Source organism: Blastocystis sp. subtype 4, assembly GCF_000743755.1.
Source record: "Blastocystis sp. subtype 4 strain WR1 chromosome Unknown seqid_0061, whole genome shotgun sequence".
Lineage (NCBI taxonomy): Eukaryota > Bigyra > Opalinata > Blastocystidae > Blastocystis > Blastocystis sp. subtype 4.
Window position 1 is genome coordinate 25,566 of NW_014569486.1, and position 17,403 is coordinate 42,968.

Genomic DNA, 17,403 nt, shown 5'->3' on the forward strand with positions numbered 1-17,403 from the left:
TTGAAGCGTCAGGGTAAGACTCTGTACGGTTTCGGATACTAAACAAGAACTGGTGTTTATGAATACCAAAGTTGTGTTGTTTGTTCAAAACGCCTTGATTGTCGTGTTATTGAGGATAGTCCAGAATTACTTCTATGGACACTACAGAAACAGCAAATGAGAATGAAGATGATCACCTTTCGATGATCAAGGAAGTGGGTGCAACCTTCACATCTACCTTTGTGAATGTGATCAACTGTATTATTGGAGCTGGAATCCTATCAATTCCAGCTACTGTTCACAATACTGGCTTGTTTGGAGCCTTTTTCCTCCTTCTGGCATCTCTGGCTCTATCATTATTTGGTTCGTTTTACCTAACTGTTGCAGCCACTTATACAAATAAGGATACGTTGGGAGGAATTTCCAGCATCCTCTATGGAAAAAATATGATTATTATTTCGAATGCTACTCTCATTATCTACGAGCTAGGTGTGTCTACAGCATACTTTGTAATCATCTTTGAGCAGGTGTTGGATTTGTTAGAAGCATGGGGCGGACTGAGTTCAGCATGGGTATGGAACAACCGTTGGGTAGGAAGTACATGAAGACTAACAGGTAGTGGATTACATACCTTACAACCATCCTTTTCTCTGTCCCGCTTCTATCAATTCGGAAACTAGATATGCTCAAATATACATCAGGTGGTGCAGTAGCATGCATCATTCTATTTGTTATAATCTCCGTCTATCTTGGAATTGAGCAACTAACCACAGAGGTACAGAAAACGGGAGTTCCTCAAATGTAGCCATTACACTATAACTATTGGCCCAAAGATATAGGCTCAGTTACAGCTTCAGTAGCCATCTTTTCAACTGCGTTATGCTTCCATACAGCGGTTCCCAAACTGCATAGTGAGCTCAAGTATCCCAAAGGATCCAAGTTCGCGACAAAGGTACATAAGATGTTCCGGATCGGAGCAGGTGCAGCCATCTTCTCTTGTTGTCTCTACTATGTCGTGGGCATGTTTGCTTACTTCGCTTTTGGTAGCTCCATTGCAGGGAACCTCCTGACAAATTTTCAACAGAAGGGATATTGGTATCTAAGTATCGTCAAACTTGCATATGCTCTGGTTGCTCTTTTCTCCAATCCCATTGTCGTGTACCCATCTGTTGCTACAATTGATAGACTTCTCTTTAAGGGTGAACGCGTTCTCTGGAGACGTGTAAGCGAGTCTTTTATCTGGTGTACCATTGTCTGGTCCATTGCAATTGCCATACCCCAGTTGGATGTTGTTTTTGGACTTACGGGATCCACAGGAGGCATTCTTCTCATCTACGTGTATCCAGCAATTCTGTACATTGCCGTTGTTAAGCGTTTCAGGAAACAGCCTAAAGCCGTCGTGAAATCCATTCTCGGACCTTCTTGGCTCTACCCGTTTGCTCACATTCTCATCTTGGTATCTACCATGCTGGGTATCATTTCGACTATTTCACAAATCAAAGATTTATCTTCGTAACTTGTTTGTGATAAACAGTGAATGACCCAATTCATAAATTAGGCCCTATTATTCCATAACCGTATTTCAATTCATTCCTCATGATTTCGAGTGGAAACACTGGAATTTATGCGGTGGTGAATGCAGTCGTCTTTAGTTTGGTATTTGTGGAGATCCTTATCCAGATTGGGTATTCTCTCTTCAGCAAGCAGAAAGTCAAGAGGTAGGTCTCTTGTTAATTGGGATATATAGTGACTACTTTCAGTTCTTAATGTACTCTCTATGGTGGACACTCCTGCGTGGACTCCTGTCGATCCCTGCTCTTACTACGAATCCGAGAGTTTCATGTATGATGCAGGATTTATTATTTCCTGCGATTGTCAGTTCATTCCTCCTTATTTTGGATCATTATATTAAAGTAATGATACGGACTGCATCTAAAGCTAGGTTCTGAATGAAAAGAGGCGGCCACTTCTCACATATGTCTGGCGACTGTTTGTCGGATTGGAGTTTATCGTTTTCTTCGTGGGTTTGGAAAGATTCTGTAATCTATAGTGTGCAGCTGGTTTCGAATGGATTTCCGTTTTTGTAGTGTAGAAGTGTTCGAGCAGCCTGATTGTTAGTCATATTCTTAAGCTAATCGGAACAATCCTTCCCTTTATTCTAGCTGTTGTTCAATTAGTGATAACAATTTGGTTTCGAATCAGTGTAAGTGATACGAAAACATGTACTTCATTTACGTGTGAAATTATTCTCAATTTTTTAATCCTTGTTCACTTTTCGTATCTCTTCTGTCTCTGATTCACTCTAGAATTGATCTACTCACCGTTCTCAATGTGATTTCCATTTCATTCACACCTACCAATCCTTGGGACTGCATTTTCGGTTTCTTATTTGAAGTGATTCCCATTCAATTACTTCTCCTACTTGTATACAACTTTGACATCAGGACGTATTCGTACTGTTTCTTCTTTTTTGTAGGATCGTACAACCAGAATCGACTATAGTAAGTGAAGCGGTTATAAGCCAGTTCATGAATGCACCAATTCTGGTGAGTAATCCGCTCTTGGACTATGCCTACAGTAAACAGGATGTGGAAGATATGGTTATTGCTACGAATCGTTCCCATAAGGACAGCGAGAACTTTGCCACTACAGAGGAACCTCTTACAGTTCAATTCTCATGTAAATGTATTATTCTGTCTGAAGTGTAGTTGGCGATGTCTATAACTCATTTGATCGGAGTCTTAGTCCTACGGAGAGCGTAGGCTCACCTCCTGCATTTTAGATTATGTTTATTAACACACACAGAACATAAGTTTATTTACGTCCCCAGCTAAGCGATCAAAACCATACGATTCTTCACCTCGTCGACTAACATTTACGAAGTCACTCCATATCTCTCGATTTACCTTATTTACATATGCCGCCTGTTGTGCATAATTCGTCATGTTCATGTCCCATCCTACAGGTACACCCTGCGAGGAGTAGGTTGGACCATATCCCATCACAGATCCATTCTGAGGAGCCCAGGGGACTGAACAGTATTCAGCGGCTGACGACCAAGGAGTATTGGAACCGTAATAATCAGTGGGAGAAAAGACGTCTGATGAATAGGAATCTGCGGCAATTGTCCGATGTTTCCGGAAACGAAGAATGGGCGTTTCGTCGAATGGCGTAGAATTGTAGAGGATGGGTAGAGAGAGACGCCGACAGGATGAGCACAAGGAGCAGTGTTCTCGTAACTCTTCGTAATACTTCTGGAATTCTTGAGGGGTGACAAAAAGATTGAAGCGGATCTTGCAAAGGAAGTCAACCTCCAGCACGTTCAATTCTTCAACAGAAATGCCACCAACTTCAGCATAGAAGGCGTTCGTATAATACACATCATCAAAAAACTTTGCAGCCAGCATGAGTCTGTATTGTTAGATGGAAGAAGATAGTGTACGAAGTGATTATAACTCGATAGACACTGAAGATGTTGATCACAAAGGAATCAAGTTTGATCAACTTATCAATATATATTAGAGAGAGGACGTAGCACTCCCCGCTGCAGTTAAAGTACCTATAGATTCTACGAATCATTGACAAGGTGTTATCGAACCGCTCCAAATAGTCCTTTAAGGATAGTGGTGGCAATGCAGCTGAATGAAATAGTGTATTCCGAATACGGGATGAATACTACAGTTAACGAACAGCAAGAATGGTACATCATCGTTACTCGAAAGATACGATGAAACGATACAGCCGTACACAGTCACCAAATCATGCAAATGACAAATCTCCATCACTCAATCTCACAATATGCAGATAATGAAAGAAATTAACCAACGGGTCGATTTGACGGCTCGTTTGACTGACTAACAGAAATAGCGTACAAAGGCTATTAAAACACAGAATCTGTGTCTTTTCGATACTTGCTTCTATTACCCCTTTTAATCAATGGATTAAAGAGTATTCTGATTGATTCGACATCTCATGTCTAGACGGGTGTCACGGGAATTTGTCACTCATTGCGGTTTCTCCCAATTCGTTTGTTTTGTAAAGATTTGTCTTTCTAGTTTCAGAAAAAGTGTAGGTTGCACCACAGAGGAATCTCCTTCTTCGGAGTTAGAGGGAAGAAACAATTCAGAAGCTATGATCAAATTGATCCATAGGACTCTAAAGCCTGCATACATTTCATCTATGGAAAGATAACATCCGATCCGTTTTTCTAGTTGAATTCCAAAATTCCAACCCATTTCCTCCTTTCTTGTTTTTGGCGTTTTCTCTATGTTTTTTGAAACTATGTCAATTCCAGTGGAATTAAGACTAGATCAAGAAGCCTACTCAAGAACTGTCCAATTAGTTAACGAGGTAAATCGATCAGGAGCGAGATCACTCATAGTCTTGTGAACAAGATATCTCTGGACAGGAATTTGAGCGTTATTTGTTAGCGGATGAGAAGGATAATACATATTATTCTGACCCGTATGACAATAAGTATTCATCGTGGCTGCCTCCTGTAATGGAATTTTTGATTTTCTCATGGATAGATTGTGGTGGAGAACAAAATTGTGTTTCCTAATGTTTTGGTTTGCGACAAGACGGATATTCAACAGTCCTCAGGTTTATTCCCTGAAATCGGATACTATTGGCTTGTGAGAGGAAACAGCATTCACTTCTGGAGTTTCAATCAGAAACATGATTTGACTTTGCCCAATTCCTTCACTCAGCAAATTACTCACGTCCTTCTAGCACCTGCAGTCCCAAAAGTATTTGATGAGTCAATTACTGTCTTTGTGTTGTGCTGGTGTGATGTATAGCATGTTCTTGTTCTTACCACCAAATCTGAAATCTTTGCATATCCTATTAGCTATGATCCACAACGAGGAGTCCCGCTATTTGCTAGATTTCATTTGTAGGCGGAATTTCGAGGAAATCCCATTCATCAGTCTACGGGGAACTTGCATGTATTGTGCATGACAAGTAGTTCGAATGGTCGTATCTTCTTAGGATGTGAGGATAATGACATTTACGAATTGGACTATCGAACCAACTCTGTTGTCTCTTATTTCTTGTATCATGTATAGAATGTGTTCCTACAATTGATGGGATACAGCAGTCGTGGCCAAGTGGCCAATCGTACTGGATATCTAATTCAATTATTGATTCCCTCTTTTATTCGAGAAATTCGATATGGATGTAACATCAATCGCCTACTTGTTGATAGTGAGCGTCATATCCTTTATTGTCTGTATAAACGGAATTCCATATATGGATACTATTTGGGTCCAACAAGTTCATTTTTTGGTTCAATCTTATTTCTAGATAATGATTTTGAATATGCCTTTGAACTTAGTAATGTCTTTGAGACATTACATCGGTATTGCCAATGTAACTCCCGTCCTAGTTGTAGTCGCTTGTTGAATGTCTTAAACACACGTACAGAATCGAAACAGGTTTGATTCACTTCCTTTCTTTAACATAGTTGCAATTGCTCTCCATTGATGTTATTGCAACTTCTATTGCCAAGGATGTGTGTCTTGTTGGTATCACAAATGACAATATTCGACTATATTTTAGACTTAATTCTGAGGTATCGTAAGTCTCCCATAATTCCCGTGATTTTCAGCCGACCCTCTCAACTTATTCTTCATTCGCTTCGTCTTCCTCCTAGTTCCACACAAGCCATCCAACAGGGTTCTCAGCTTCACAACTGCTTCTTTACAATCAATTCTGATTGTTCGGTGCATGCATACATTCGTGACTTCCTCCTACGAGGGTCACGAGATAAGACACTGTTGAAGGGAGAGACAGAGGTTGAAATAGGAATTGTAAGTGGATGGGCCAGTCTTTGTTTCACCGAGATTTGCTGGGAGGTAAAGGAGAAGGGAGACAGCGTATTTGGTGTGTGGGAAGAGAGTGTTATTCCAACAGGTACTCAGAGAATGATATGAGTAATCGATAGGAGACATTGCTTTGCAACGACGTATGAATAGGTAGGCATAAAGAATTGAATTGAGTATAGTGGTCTCTTGCTTCCTGTTCATATGACTACTCAACGTTTCTTCATTCTCACTTCTTCTTCAATCATTGTTCTTCGGCTAACAACTCCTCTAGATCAACTTCTTCATGTATGAATCTCTCATTGCCTCATAACTCAGCTTCTTCATTCTGATTCATATTCTCAGACTCTGGTTCAGTTTAACAATTACTATGGAGTCACGGAAGCTCTCACCCTTCTTATCTCGCTTCTTTCTCTTCCTGCTGCTCAGTCTGTTGTATCTCGTATTCATTACATTCTCGCTTCTGTAGCGTCCCTCAAAACATATCGTGTGGCAGGAGATACTTGGGGTGGAGGCGTCACAGGTGAAGTGGGCGTTCTAAATGATATGACTCACTCTGTGATCTATGAAGCTATCATTAAGTATTGATAGACTTGAGCATTATTTGTAGAGTACTTAGTAGAGCATTACTGTCACTGTGGAGTCATCCTATCACTTCTACGAATGGAAGTTCATGGAGTGTTTCTGTGGAGGTAGCAGAGAGAATGAAACTCCAACTACGAGCTGTTAGTGAAGTAATTCAAAAGTATTTCCAACAGGAGTTACATCAAGAGAAGTAGGAGTTTCATTGTTTAGTGATTCTTAATTAGTATAACAAATGATCTTGCTCATCGTGAACAATATTACATTCAACTGCTTTTCCTTCTAGCAACCCGAGCTATGCAACTCCTCTCTCTCCTTCTCTTTGTAATCTTTGCTTCATTCTTTGATTCGTAGATTCACACAATTGGGATCTCTCAGATCCTCTCTCTTCTACCACCAGAGACACGTACTCAGTTAGCCACACTTCCATTCAGTGCTCTGTTGAACAGTGTGGAAGGAACAACAGTAGTGAAGCGTCTGATTAACACTGTACTGAAGTTCTATGAGGGCAATCCAATGAGTAGGTCAGTTTATAGCTTGTTATCTGCAGATGTCATTGCTTCAGTGAGTGAAAGACTTACGGGAATTTGTCCTGGCTACTTTGGAGTTGGTGAGAAACTGTTTAATCAGGGTCGGATTGAATGCGAGCGAATTCTTCAGCAACCTCCTCAGCAACGTGATCGAATTCTGCTTCAAGTTTGGATTCTTCTCTTCATTCACATTTAGCGTACTTTTGATACTCTCGCTCTCTCTTTCCGTTATTTCATTCCTAGCGACATAACTTCACATCTCCAAATCCTTCAATCTCTCCTTCTCCAATATAACCTCTCTTCGTCCTTCATTTCACTTACTCTTCATGCTATACAGGTTCTCCATCCTGTACTCTCTCCTTCTCTTCCTCATATCCAGAACAATTTCTCCTCAACAGAGGTACTTCAGGAGACTCGTAAGTCAATGTATCAAACCATCATTCAGACTCTGAAGTGTCTTCTCCTGGGCACGATCCCTAACGAGAAACGGAATGGAGTCTTCACTATGCTTCGAACCAGTACTGACAGTGACAATGCTGAGGAACGTGCTCGGGAGATTCACACAGACCTGAATCTGATCATCCAATCCGAGCAGAAGGAACTCTGTTTTTTGGCATTCCAATTATTATTGGACACAAAACACGTGGATCTATTGCTCAATGTGAGATACAATGTCTTGGCATGACTTATAGACGGAATCGGCACTTGTCGAAGAATTCCTTCGTCCCCGCGATTCTGAAGTCTGTGTTGATTAGTGGACCTTAGTGTTAGTTGCTTCATCGTTACTTCTTGAAGAATCGTCAGTATGTCCGAGCTGCTGAAACTCTCTTCTTGGCTGCTTTTGATGTAACTCTCATTCTCTGTTCTCATCGTAGAAAGAAACAGATATACCAATTACACGCCGCTTACAATTCTTAACATCATGCATCAATGACTTGAATGCTTCTCGTAGTACGCGTAGGCAATAATCACTCTTAAATACCTAGTTATCAGTCAACCTCTTCCTCTCCCTGCTATGGATCTTGCTCAACTTGTTACTCAACAGGCTAATCTCCGTGTACAGTGTACAGTGTTGGAGGAGTTAGAGGAGCTGGGTGAAGCAGATCTCACTGAGATACTGCATCGATTGTCTGTAACTGTACTGGAGCCTGCAGAGCTGTATCAGATCATCGAACAGTTTGGAATGGACAAGCAAGCATTGTTGTTGATGCGCAATACGAACTACTCAGATGCTCTGGCTATCCAGCGTCATTGGGATCATTTACTGCGCTCCATTATTGATGGAGAAGTGTCAGCAAAGTTTGTTTTTTTCTGGAGTGTAAGAAATAGACGAGAATTATTACAAACTACAGTGGTTGATTTAGGACAAGAATTGGGAGTTACATCTTCAGTATTCTTCCCTCTTCCGTTTTTGACTGAAACTCTTGTTTCTTTTGGTATTGTTAGTTTCCCTGCTAATTCTGATGTATCATCCTGGCTCTTAAACACTCTTATTCCTGCTGGAGTATCCTATGAGGCCGTCATTGATACTTTGTATGGTCTAATTCATGCTCGAGAGGAGGCACGATGGCGAATCACTGTGAGTGACTTGTATTGCCGGAGCATTCAAGCATACAGTGATTTCATTGTGTTTAAGAACATCGATCCGACCGTAAAAGCCCGTTTTATGGCCAATGCAGATCATTATGTGGATGTGTTAAATCGAGTGAAGGAAGAAGTAAAGGAAGAGAAGGCAGGAGATGTTGCTACGAAGCGCGATGAAACTGTAGATAGAGTTGACAAGCTCTTGAAGACATTGGAAACCCAGAAGAAACGAGAGAAATCTGTGCTCTATGGACAAATGCTGGTCTGGATTGTTTGTTGAAAATCGCGGGAATCTTCTTAGTTTGAATATGAATATTTACGACGATGAACAACTTGAATTCACAGCAGGGTGGCATTATGGGAGGTCCTGTGATGCAGCAAGGTGGAAATGGACGTAAGTGTGTGATATGGGAGTAGGACAGTTCTAATCTCTCTTTAGGGTTGATGTCAGATGAAATTGGATATTTGCAGGGTATTTTATCAAAATAGCTGTTCATCTAGGTGTTGTGTCACAGCAAGTTCCTATGCAGATTGGAACAGCAATCAACATCAATGGAAACCCAATGATGACATATCAGCATGGAACAATGAACATGAACGCAGTTAGCTATGGAGACCCCCAAATGGCTCATGGGATGGGAAATGAGGATGTGATGGGTAGTTCCATGCAAAGCATTGCCTATATTCAGGTTTGATTTGGTGGGAAGCGTAATCGCCAGCCAGACCAAATGATATCGCGTCAGCCTGGAATGACGACTGAAATTGGTATGCAGCCGATAGTAGTCTCTTTTGAATTGTCCGATTGTAGACAGATCTTGATATGTACGCTACTCAACAGATCGAGGTTACTAATCCTGCCGTGATACGTAAGTTGTTGTGTAAATTGATTTCCATAGCATATGATGGTTCTGATGGAGAAGGTCGTCTTCGTCTGAAAGCTCCGAAACGTACCATGAGTGCTTATGCGTGTTTCAGTCGTTCCGTGTAGATATTGGTCCTCTCATTGAATCTAGATACAAATCTGTTCGTGATGAAATGGGTGATCAGCCTCGTCAGTCGGATGTATTTCGTGTGATCGCAGCACGATGGAAGGAGATGTCACCCGAAGAGAAAGCACCATTTGTTGAGGAAGCTCAGAAGGATCGGAAGCGTTACAAGTCGGAGTTACAACAGTATCACAAATTGAGACGAGATGTAGAGAGACAAGTGTCACGGTTTGGAGCCTACAGCGAACCGAGCCAATTACGGAATTCCAAATTCCTCCAAAAAGCATTCCAGAATCGTGATGGATTCCGAGTGGCCCAGATTTTACTAGCAGCAGGAGATAACAATCAGAAGGAGACATTAGATATGTTAGATATGACAATCAAGGTATTGGTGAATGATGGTCCTACAGTGAGTCCTTTTCATTATAGTCATAGATAGTTGGTAACTGAACAACGAACCATTCACGAGACTATCAATGTTGGAGGAAGTGAAGTGTTTAGTGTGTATGGAATTCCAGAATTCGATTCATTTTTAGGAATGGTAAAAAAATGTATAAGTGTCCATTTCCAAACTGTAACAAGTAAACTAGAATGAGGTTCATTGATTCTAGAGAGTTTGCGTGGAAATCCAATCTCAATGTTCATCTTCATATTCATGATAGTTCACGACGAAAAGATTATGTGTGTGATTTTCCGAATTGCGGTAAAGCATTTTATGATAGTCAACATCTGAAACAGCATTACTGGATCCATACTCGGAATCCTCAAGTGTGTTTGTACTAGTGTCTTTGATATAGGGGTTTCAGTGTACTCATCCTGGTTGTGATAAGAAATATGCAACTCACAGTGGTTTAATGCTTCATATTCGATCTCATCATGGTGTTGGTGATAATCGTGATAATTAGAATTAGAATGATAAGACGTATGAATGTCCCTATCCTGGTTGTGGAAGGTCATTTTCCCGTCGAAGTGAGTTGGGTAGTCACATTCAGCAAATGCATCGTGATATGAAGCCCCTGAGGTGTACAGTTGAGGGATGTGATAAGGTATGTGATATAGATTTAATGTAATATAGATATTTGACACGGAAGAAGAGTTGAAGAATCATCAACAGTTACATTCAGAGGAGATGAACAATTTATCTGAATTAGGAAACTTAGAATTGTAAATTAGTGTTTATTAAAAGAGTGCTGAAACAGTTCTGATGGATTATGTACGAACAAGAATGAATAGACACTAAATTGCAATACTTCACAAGAACAAGCAACTAGAAAAGAGACATCATAGCATGTTTCGGAAATAACGATAAAAGGTATTGACTTCAGGTGCTTGCTTTAGTAGGTTATCAGGAATAGATTCAGCATCCAGAATATCCTGAATACGATCCCAATTCCCTACAAACTGGATATTCCGGTTACTCCGCATAATAAAGAGGAGAGGGAATTCAACACGTCCACCGTGGTCAACTACAATTCAACAGGTTAACATGATAAGACGTGCAACTTGAATCAAGGCATCACGGAGTTTTCGATTTGCGGGTTTCGATGCCTCGATTTCATCAAATGGAATCCCTACATTCACTAAATAACTCTATAGATCACCCGTCTTGAACTATTCCAACTTTAAGAAGATTTACGTTATTCAAGTAGCGATTATCGAGATTCGATGTTAAAAGAACACAATAATCCATTACAAGATATGTTGGAAAAGAAAAATGCACGAAGAGGGACTCGAACCCTCGAGTGCGAACACATTACGGCCTTAACGTAACCCCTTGGACCACTCGGGCATCCGTGCTTGTTGGAACTTCCATATGGTTCTATAAGAGAGTAGGAATGGAAAGGTGTTTCTGGGAATGTCTGAAGTATCCTGGAGTGAATTAATCTAGATATTCTTTCATAATTCAGACACTTTCACTAATGTGGATGAACTAGATGAGTGATATCAATGTGTAGAATCTATTGAAATGAGTAAAATGGGTTGGCAGGACTATGTACTCAATGCAGCATATCTGAATTGAATTATTGAAATGCAAGAATTCCAGTGAATATCAACGTTCTTGACCGTTTTACGGATGAAAATGACTTCTTATTCTCTGAAGGAGGGTATTTTGTGTCAGCTCATTACCATTCTTGTGAACGACACAGGATTCAATCAGAATCTATCCTCTTTATTCATTGAGCCTTTGTGTTTCATTTCAATTGATAAAGCGGTGAATGGAGAATCGAACAGGGATAAAATCAGTAAAGGGGATTCTTCCATTTCATAATGGAACTCAGTTATTCCATATCCTGTGGAATTGAGTTCCAGTCCAATTATTATGGCTTCAATCCATATTAATTCAACAACCAGGTCAACAGATGAAGATCTTAGTTTGATTGATAGAATAAAGAGAAAAGAACAGCATTGAGACTTCTCAGCGGGTCCCCCACACTGGTACTAACTCAACTCGTAATGACTTAGCTTCCTAGATCAGACGGGTTAGGGCGCTTTCCACTAGATATGACCGTTCTTGTTTTTATTTCTTTCACTAACCCTTTTCAACAACACATTCTTATCCTCACATCAGTTCAAAAGCAATCAACAGATCGTCAATATTCAATATGAATCCAACATTGCAATATCCAGTATTGACTTGCGAGGAATGTCCTTTCATGACAGAATAAAATATAAGGTATTCAATCCACAAATAATATTCAACAATCACAGAACCCGCTCATATTTGATTCTAACAACAGAACTCATTCTTCAGTAACATGAATCCATTTGATATCAGTATTGGGGAATTGTGATAACATCTCACATTTATCACAGTCAGCTATCAATTAGCATCCATAACTATGAATAGAAAGAATGAAAATGAATCCATTGTCATAATACTAATCATTTCTAACAAGGTGGTCAAATCAGTCTCTACTATCAACGACTACAAATCGATATATTCAATAATCATACATCATCTATTCTACTAGATATTCTTAACAGTTCATACAATCCATTCAAACATCATCTCAGATGATGATAACCTAATATATCTACTGTTTCACAATATCAATATCACTGTTTCACAATATGATATTAAGAATTATCACACTCATATCAAATAGTCGTTCTTTTATCAAACAGTAGCTTTGAATGATTAATAGAAAATGAATGCGAAATGGAATCCAATTAGAAAAGGTTTGAGGAGTTCAGCATTCATTCACTTATTAGTTGTATGAGCAATATCCGCGTTAGGAATTGTAATTCGTCCCTAGAATTCGTTGGTGATTATGAGATCAAGAGTGTTGAAATGAAGAGTGGTGATGAGTTGAATGGAGAAGCGATAATGAGAGTATTGGTACATAATAAAGAGTATGAGATGAGAGTATCAGTGAAAAAGGGAAAGAAAGAAGGAATTGGACTGATGATAAGAAAGAATGGAACACTGTTTATGAGAATGATGTTTGTGAATGATGAATGTGAAGGAGAAACAGTAAAGAAAAATGAATATGGTAACATAGTATTGAGAGGAAGAGTATCAAAAGGAAAGAAAGAAGGAATGTGGATAAAATATGATGATTATGGAAATGAGATATGGAGAGGATTGTATCGAAATGGAAAACGATATTCGATACTGAAGGAACAAGAAGGAATGAAAGGATTCTATTCAGAAGTAAGTATGAAAGGAGAATTGTTGAGTGTGAGTGAATATGATGACTATGAATTGTTGAGGGATGGTAGGTATTTCGAGTATGAAGATGGAAAGATGAAGAGAGAATGTGAATACAAGAATGGAGTAATGATGAGAGTATCGAGAGAATGGACAGAAGAGTTGATGATTGAATATGATGTGAATGGAATGAGAGTATATGAAGGAGGATTTGAGGGAGATATGATGCAAGGATTTGTTCGAGAAGGGAACGGAACTGAATATGGAATTGATGGAAAGAGTGCATTGTATGTAGGTGGATGGAAGAATGGATTGAGAGAAGGATATGGAAGTGAATTCAAAGGATTGAATCCTGTGTACATTGGAGAATGGAAGAATGGAATGAGAGATGGAATTGGAAAGGAGCTGAATGAGAATGAGGAAGTGGTGAGGAGAGGAAGATGGATAAGTAGTGTATATGTTGGAACTGTAAAACAATATGAAGATGGATATGGAAATGATTTGAGAGTATTTGATACTGATTGTTTAAGAAAAATTGAGAGAGTTGAGATTGGAAATGATTGTTTTAGTGAAGTGAATCTATTTGTGATTGATGGATTGAATGAATTGAAGAGTTTGATCATTGGAAAGAACAGCTTTGGACTTAATTTTCATTATAGAGGTGACCAATGCTTGATAATGAATTGTGATCAATTGATTGAAATCGACATCGGAAAGTGTTCATTCCTTTGGTATAAATCAGTTGAATTGAAGAATCTCCCTTCTCTCATTACTCTTAAAATGGGCTCTGCTGCATTCTACTTATGTAATTCAATAGTGTTTGAGAGTATGAATGATTGAATGAATGATGAGTGAGATCTGACTCGACTTCAATCCATCACTATTGGACTTAGCGCTCTTGGAGGTAGTCCTTTTTATACTCATCCAAGCGAATTGATAAAGTATGAATGATAATGATGATAATTGATCAGATCTCCCTTCTCTGACTTTATTAGAAGGAGATGGTCACAATTTTTGTTGTATAGACAAAGTAATACTGGAGAGTAATGATTTATGATTGAATTTGAATGAGACATTCCATCACTCACTGTATATGGAATACAAATGAATAACGGTGAATTCCATATGGTGAGGGAGTTGTATGTTAGCAGTATGACTGATTAATTGATAATGATTGAGATGCTGATTCTTTTGAGTACTACATTACTAAGAATAGTTATATAACTCCTTCTGAACACATTTTGTCTCTTCTTCCTTCAGTGTTCTGGATATCAAAAATCAATCAAATGAAGCAGATTTCTTGTTCTGTTGAATTCGTTTTGATTCAAGGAGGAGTTGGTAGAGAAAGCAAGTCATTCACTCTTTCTAATCTCCCTTCTCTCATTACTCTTGAAATGGGCTCTGCTGCATTCTGCTTATGTAATTCAATAGTGTTTAAGAGTATGAATGATTGAGTGAATGATGAGTGAGATCTGACTCGACTTCAATCCATCATTAGCGCTCTACATGGTTGTTTAGATACAGGTGGAGGGTGGAATAAACTAATAATGAAGAGTATGAATGATAATGATGATAATTGATCAGATCTCCCTTCTCTCTCTCTAATCAAAGGAAATGGTGACAACTTTTGTTGTATAGACAAAGTAATACTGGAGAGTAATGATTTATGATTGAATTTGAATGAGACATTCCATCACTCACTTCAAATGGAATACAAATGAGCGAATCATTCAATAATGTAGTAAAAATACATAGTTCAAGTAGGTGTGATTAATTGATAATGATTGAGATGCTGATTCTCTTGATCAATTCATTCGACAGAAAAGCATCGAGCTACAAAGATACAATACTAGATCAATAGCTAGTTACTGTATAATATACTAATGAATTGATTGTGTTTGTTGATACTGAATCAGATCAATCTCATGTATCATCCTCTTGAATCGTGGATACAAGTCATTATCAACAAACACAATCATTGCTTATAAGGGAAGAGAGGGTTGAATAATGAAAACAACGAGAATTGTTATGATGAATAGGATGATATGTAGATAAGAGAGAATGATGTGTGTATTAGATTGATGATGTAGTGAATGATGACATCATAATCTATATGAATACATGAAGATGGATTGAAGTAATGAGTGTGTTGTAATTGATGAATGATGATTCCAATATGAAGTGTGTTTGTTTGAATTCCTGTTTGTATGAGAGTGGATAGAGATGATTGTGATTGATTGTACTCCTATTCCATATTCATCAACTCAAACCATCCACAACATCTCATTCTATATCGAATCATTATGATTTGAATATGAATTGTGTGTCGTCTGTTATTATCTCTCATCAATATATCTTGTTTTCTTCATCATTCAATCCCCTACTTCATCGATACACTCTATCAACATCTCCTATTCACCCAACACACTCAACTGCTTGCACTCTCTCTGACGGATGATATTGTGATGAATGCGAACAAGAGAGACTTGTGTAGAGAGTGAATGATATGTCCGTAGTTTATTGATCAATTTGATGTGAAGGATGAGACTCAGTGATGAGTTGTTCAGACTTCTGAAGTGTATGAAACATTGTGAGACGATATGAAAGAGATACTGCTTATAGTTCTCTTCACTACCAAGACAACATATACAAACCACTGAAACACCTTCATCAAACCTCTTTGAATCTGAGTATGGTTAGTACTATCACTTCCCATAATCATTCAAATCTTATCGATTCATTTAACAAACATTCCATAATCGAAGAAGCTGTCTTTGCTTACTTGAACACCTCGTTGGAGTTAATCTCCATTCCATCGATGGTCTCGCTAGCACACCACAAATCAGCCAATTCCTTCTTGTCCTCTTCCTTATCCTCCTCAATCTGGATCCACTTGTAACTGGAAGCATCAGGATTCTCATCTAACATAGGCTGAATAGAACGACCACGAATCAGCCATGCTCCCTTCACACGATAGAATGCCTCACTCTCACTCTTCAGAATCGACATATTACCAAAGGCATACTTACGCAGACTGTCGGATCTCTGAATGAATCCAGACACCAAATTGGCAGTCATAAATCCCTTCTTGTTTTCATCATTGTACAAATAATCACAGATCCAAAGAGACCAGCCTTCCTTATCGTACATGGGCCAGAACTTGTCCATTACTGAGTAGAAGTCACTGTGAGTGTTGGAGTACACACGCTTCCAGTTATCCAGATCGAAGTTGCTGGGAGGCAACAGGTCCAGAGGGTTCTTGGCGCTCTTGGCAGGAGCAGCAGCGGGAGCTTCCTCCTTCTTCTCTTCCTTCTTTTCCTCCTTCTTCTTTTCCTGCTTTTCCTTCTTCTCCTTCTTGGCTACACATTACACTCCTATCACACTCCTACGAGCAGCAGGCAGAGACATAAACTCCGTAGCCAAATCCACAGGTCCCATCACAGCACGGAACTGAGGCTACTCATTACCTCTCACACACATTCCCTACCTGATTCACACAAGTGAGGAACCAACGCATCAAGGAAGGATAAGGAGCTCTGTACTCAGGAGCGAAGAGGAACTTCATGGGATACAGCAACTGACAGACCATCACGATATCAGCAAGAGTGATTCTCTCACCTACAAGGAAGGTGTGCTCAGCTAGATATCCGTTCAGAAGAGTCAGAGGCTTCTTAGTGGCTTCCTTGGCCTGTTCGACAACCTTAGGGTTGGGAGGGAGGTATCCCATGATCGTGTAGAGCCAGGGAGATACAGCAGGGAGGAGCTCGCAAGTAGCCCAGTCAATCCACTGATCAACATGAGCCTCATCAATAAGAGTGTTTCCCATCAGTCCAGTATCTCTTCGGATACGAGCAACATAACGAGCAATAGCAGTGGACTCAAAAATGGCTCCTTCAGGAGTCTTGAGAACAGGCACCTTTCCGTTGGGGTTCATCTTCAGGTACTCCTCACTCTTGTTTTCAGATCCCATCTTGAACTCAGGGACATGAATACAGACTTCATTGTACTGAGCAGCAATGAGAGCCATCATTGCACGGTTATTACCTTCGTATGTGTAGAGTTCCTACGAATGAGATCTATTTGTAATATTTCCAACCAGCATTGTTCTGTTTTTTGAGATGGCTTGAATTGTCATTGGGAGCCCGAAATTGGGGTGTCGCAATGGCGCAAGAGTAACAACGAAGGAATAAGAATGTGGATGAATTAGATATTGATACTCAGTACAGGTAGCATCCATCATAATGTGCACACATCTACAAACAAGTGTT

General features: G+C 39.5%; 8 protein-coding genes across 8 annotated transcripts; 5 read left to right on the forward strand and 3 right to left on the reverse strand.

Moving 5' to 3' along the window:
• Positions 1 to 134: 134 nt before the first annotated feature.
• JH06_4031 (hypothetical protein) lies at positions 135 to 1,495 on the forward strand (the record flags this gene model as incomplete). The annotated part of the gene is made up of 3 exons (XM_014673053.1): positions 135 to 569; positions 599 to 754; positions 785 to 1,495. The coding sequence occupies 3 exons, from the start codon at positions 135 to 137 to the stop codon at positions 1,493 to 1,495; spliced, it is 1,302 nt and encodes a 433-aa protein (XP_014528539.1).
• Positions 1,496 to 2,507: 1,012 nt separating this feature from the next.
• JH06_4030 (hypothetical protein) lies at positions 2,508 to 2,761 on the forward strand (the record flags this gene model as incomplete). Its single annotated transcript, XM_014673052.1, has 2 exons — positions 2,508 to 2,658; positions 2,688 to 2,761. The coding sequence occupies 2 exons, from the start codon at positions 2,508 to 2,510 to the stop codon at positions 2,759 to 2,761; spliced, it is 225 nt and encodes a 74-aa protein (XP_014528538.1).
• Positions 2,762 to 2,771: 10 nt separating this feature from the next.
• On the reverse strand, positions 2,772 to 3,386 carry JH06_4029 (cyclin2-like protein; the record flags this gene model as incomplete). The annotated part of the gene is made up of 1 exon (XM_014673051.1): positions 2,772 to 3,386. The coding sequence occupies one exon, from the start codon at positions 3,384 to 3,386 to the stop codon at positions 2,772 to 2,774; it is 615 nt and encodes a 204-aa protein (XP_014528537.1).
• Positions 3,387 to 4,934: 1,548 nt separating this feature from the next.
• Positions 4,935 to 5,958, forward strand: JH06_4028 (hypothetical protein; the record flags this gene model as incomplete). The annotated part of the gene is made up of 6 exons (XM_014673050.1): positions 4,935 to 5,018; positions 5,046 to 5,253; positions 5,315 to 5,364; positions 5,444 to 5,504; positions 5,539 to 5,892; positions 5,924 to 5,958. 6 exons carry the CDS (start codon positions 4,935 to 4,937, stop codon positions 5,956 to 5,958), a joined length of 792 nt encoding a protein of 263 aa, XP_014528536.1.
• A 3,267-nt stretch (positions 5,959 to 9,225) lies between these two features.
• On the forward strand, positions 9,226 to 10,651 carry JH06_4027 (transcription factor IIIa; the record flags this gene model as incomplete). The annotated part of the gene is made up of 10 exons (XM_014673049.1): positions 9,226 to 9,276; positions 9,306 to 9,363; positions 9,394 to 9,481; positions 9,511 to 9,892; positions 9,923 to 9,987; positions 10,020 to 10,064; positions 10,095 to 10,251; positions 10,281 to 10,364; positions 10,395 to 10,529; positions 10,559 to 10,651. The coding sequence occupies 10 exons, from the start codon at positions 9,226 to 9,228 to the stop codon at positions 10,649 to 10,651; spliced, it is 1,158 nt and encodes a 385-aa protein (XP_014528535.1).
• A 113-nt stretch (positions 10,652 to 10,764) lies between these two features.
• JH06_4026 (hypothetical protein) lies at positions 10,765 to 11,173 on the reverse strand (the record flags this gene model as incomplete). The annotated part of the gene is made up of 3 exons (XM_014673048.1): positions 10,765 to 10,949; positions 10,980 to 11,073; positions 11,105 to 11,173. The coding sequence occupies 3 exons, from the start codon at positions 11,171 to 11,173 to the stop codon at positions 10,765 to 10,767; spliced, it is 348 nt and encodes a 115-aa protein (XP_014528534.1).
• A 1,527-nt stretch (positions 11,174 to 12,700) lies between these two features.
• JH06_4025 (hypothetical protein) lies at positions 12,701 to 13,975 on the forward strand (the record flags this gene model as incomplete). Its single annotated transcript, XM_014673047.1, has 1 exon — positions 12,701 to 13,975. The coding sequence occupies one exon, from the start codon at positions 12,701 to 12,703 to the stop codon at positions 13,973 to 13,975; it is 1,275 nt and encodes a 424-aa protein (XP_014528533.1).
• A 1,938-nt stretch (positions 13,976 to 15,913) lies between these two features.
• JH06_5554 (elongation factor 1-gamma-like protein) lies at positions 15,914 to 17,162 on the reverse strand (the record flags this gene model as incomplete). The annotated part of the gene is made up of 3 exons (XM_014673054.1): positions 15,914 to 16,494; positions 16,525 to 16,591; positions 16,623 to 17,162. 3 exons carry the CDS (start codon positions 17,160 to 17,162, stop codon positions 15,914 to 15,916), a joined length of 1,188 nt encoding a protein of 395 aa, XP_014528540.1.
• Positions 17,163 to 17,403: the final 241 nt, after the last annotated feature.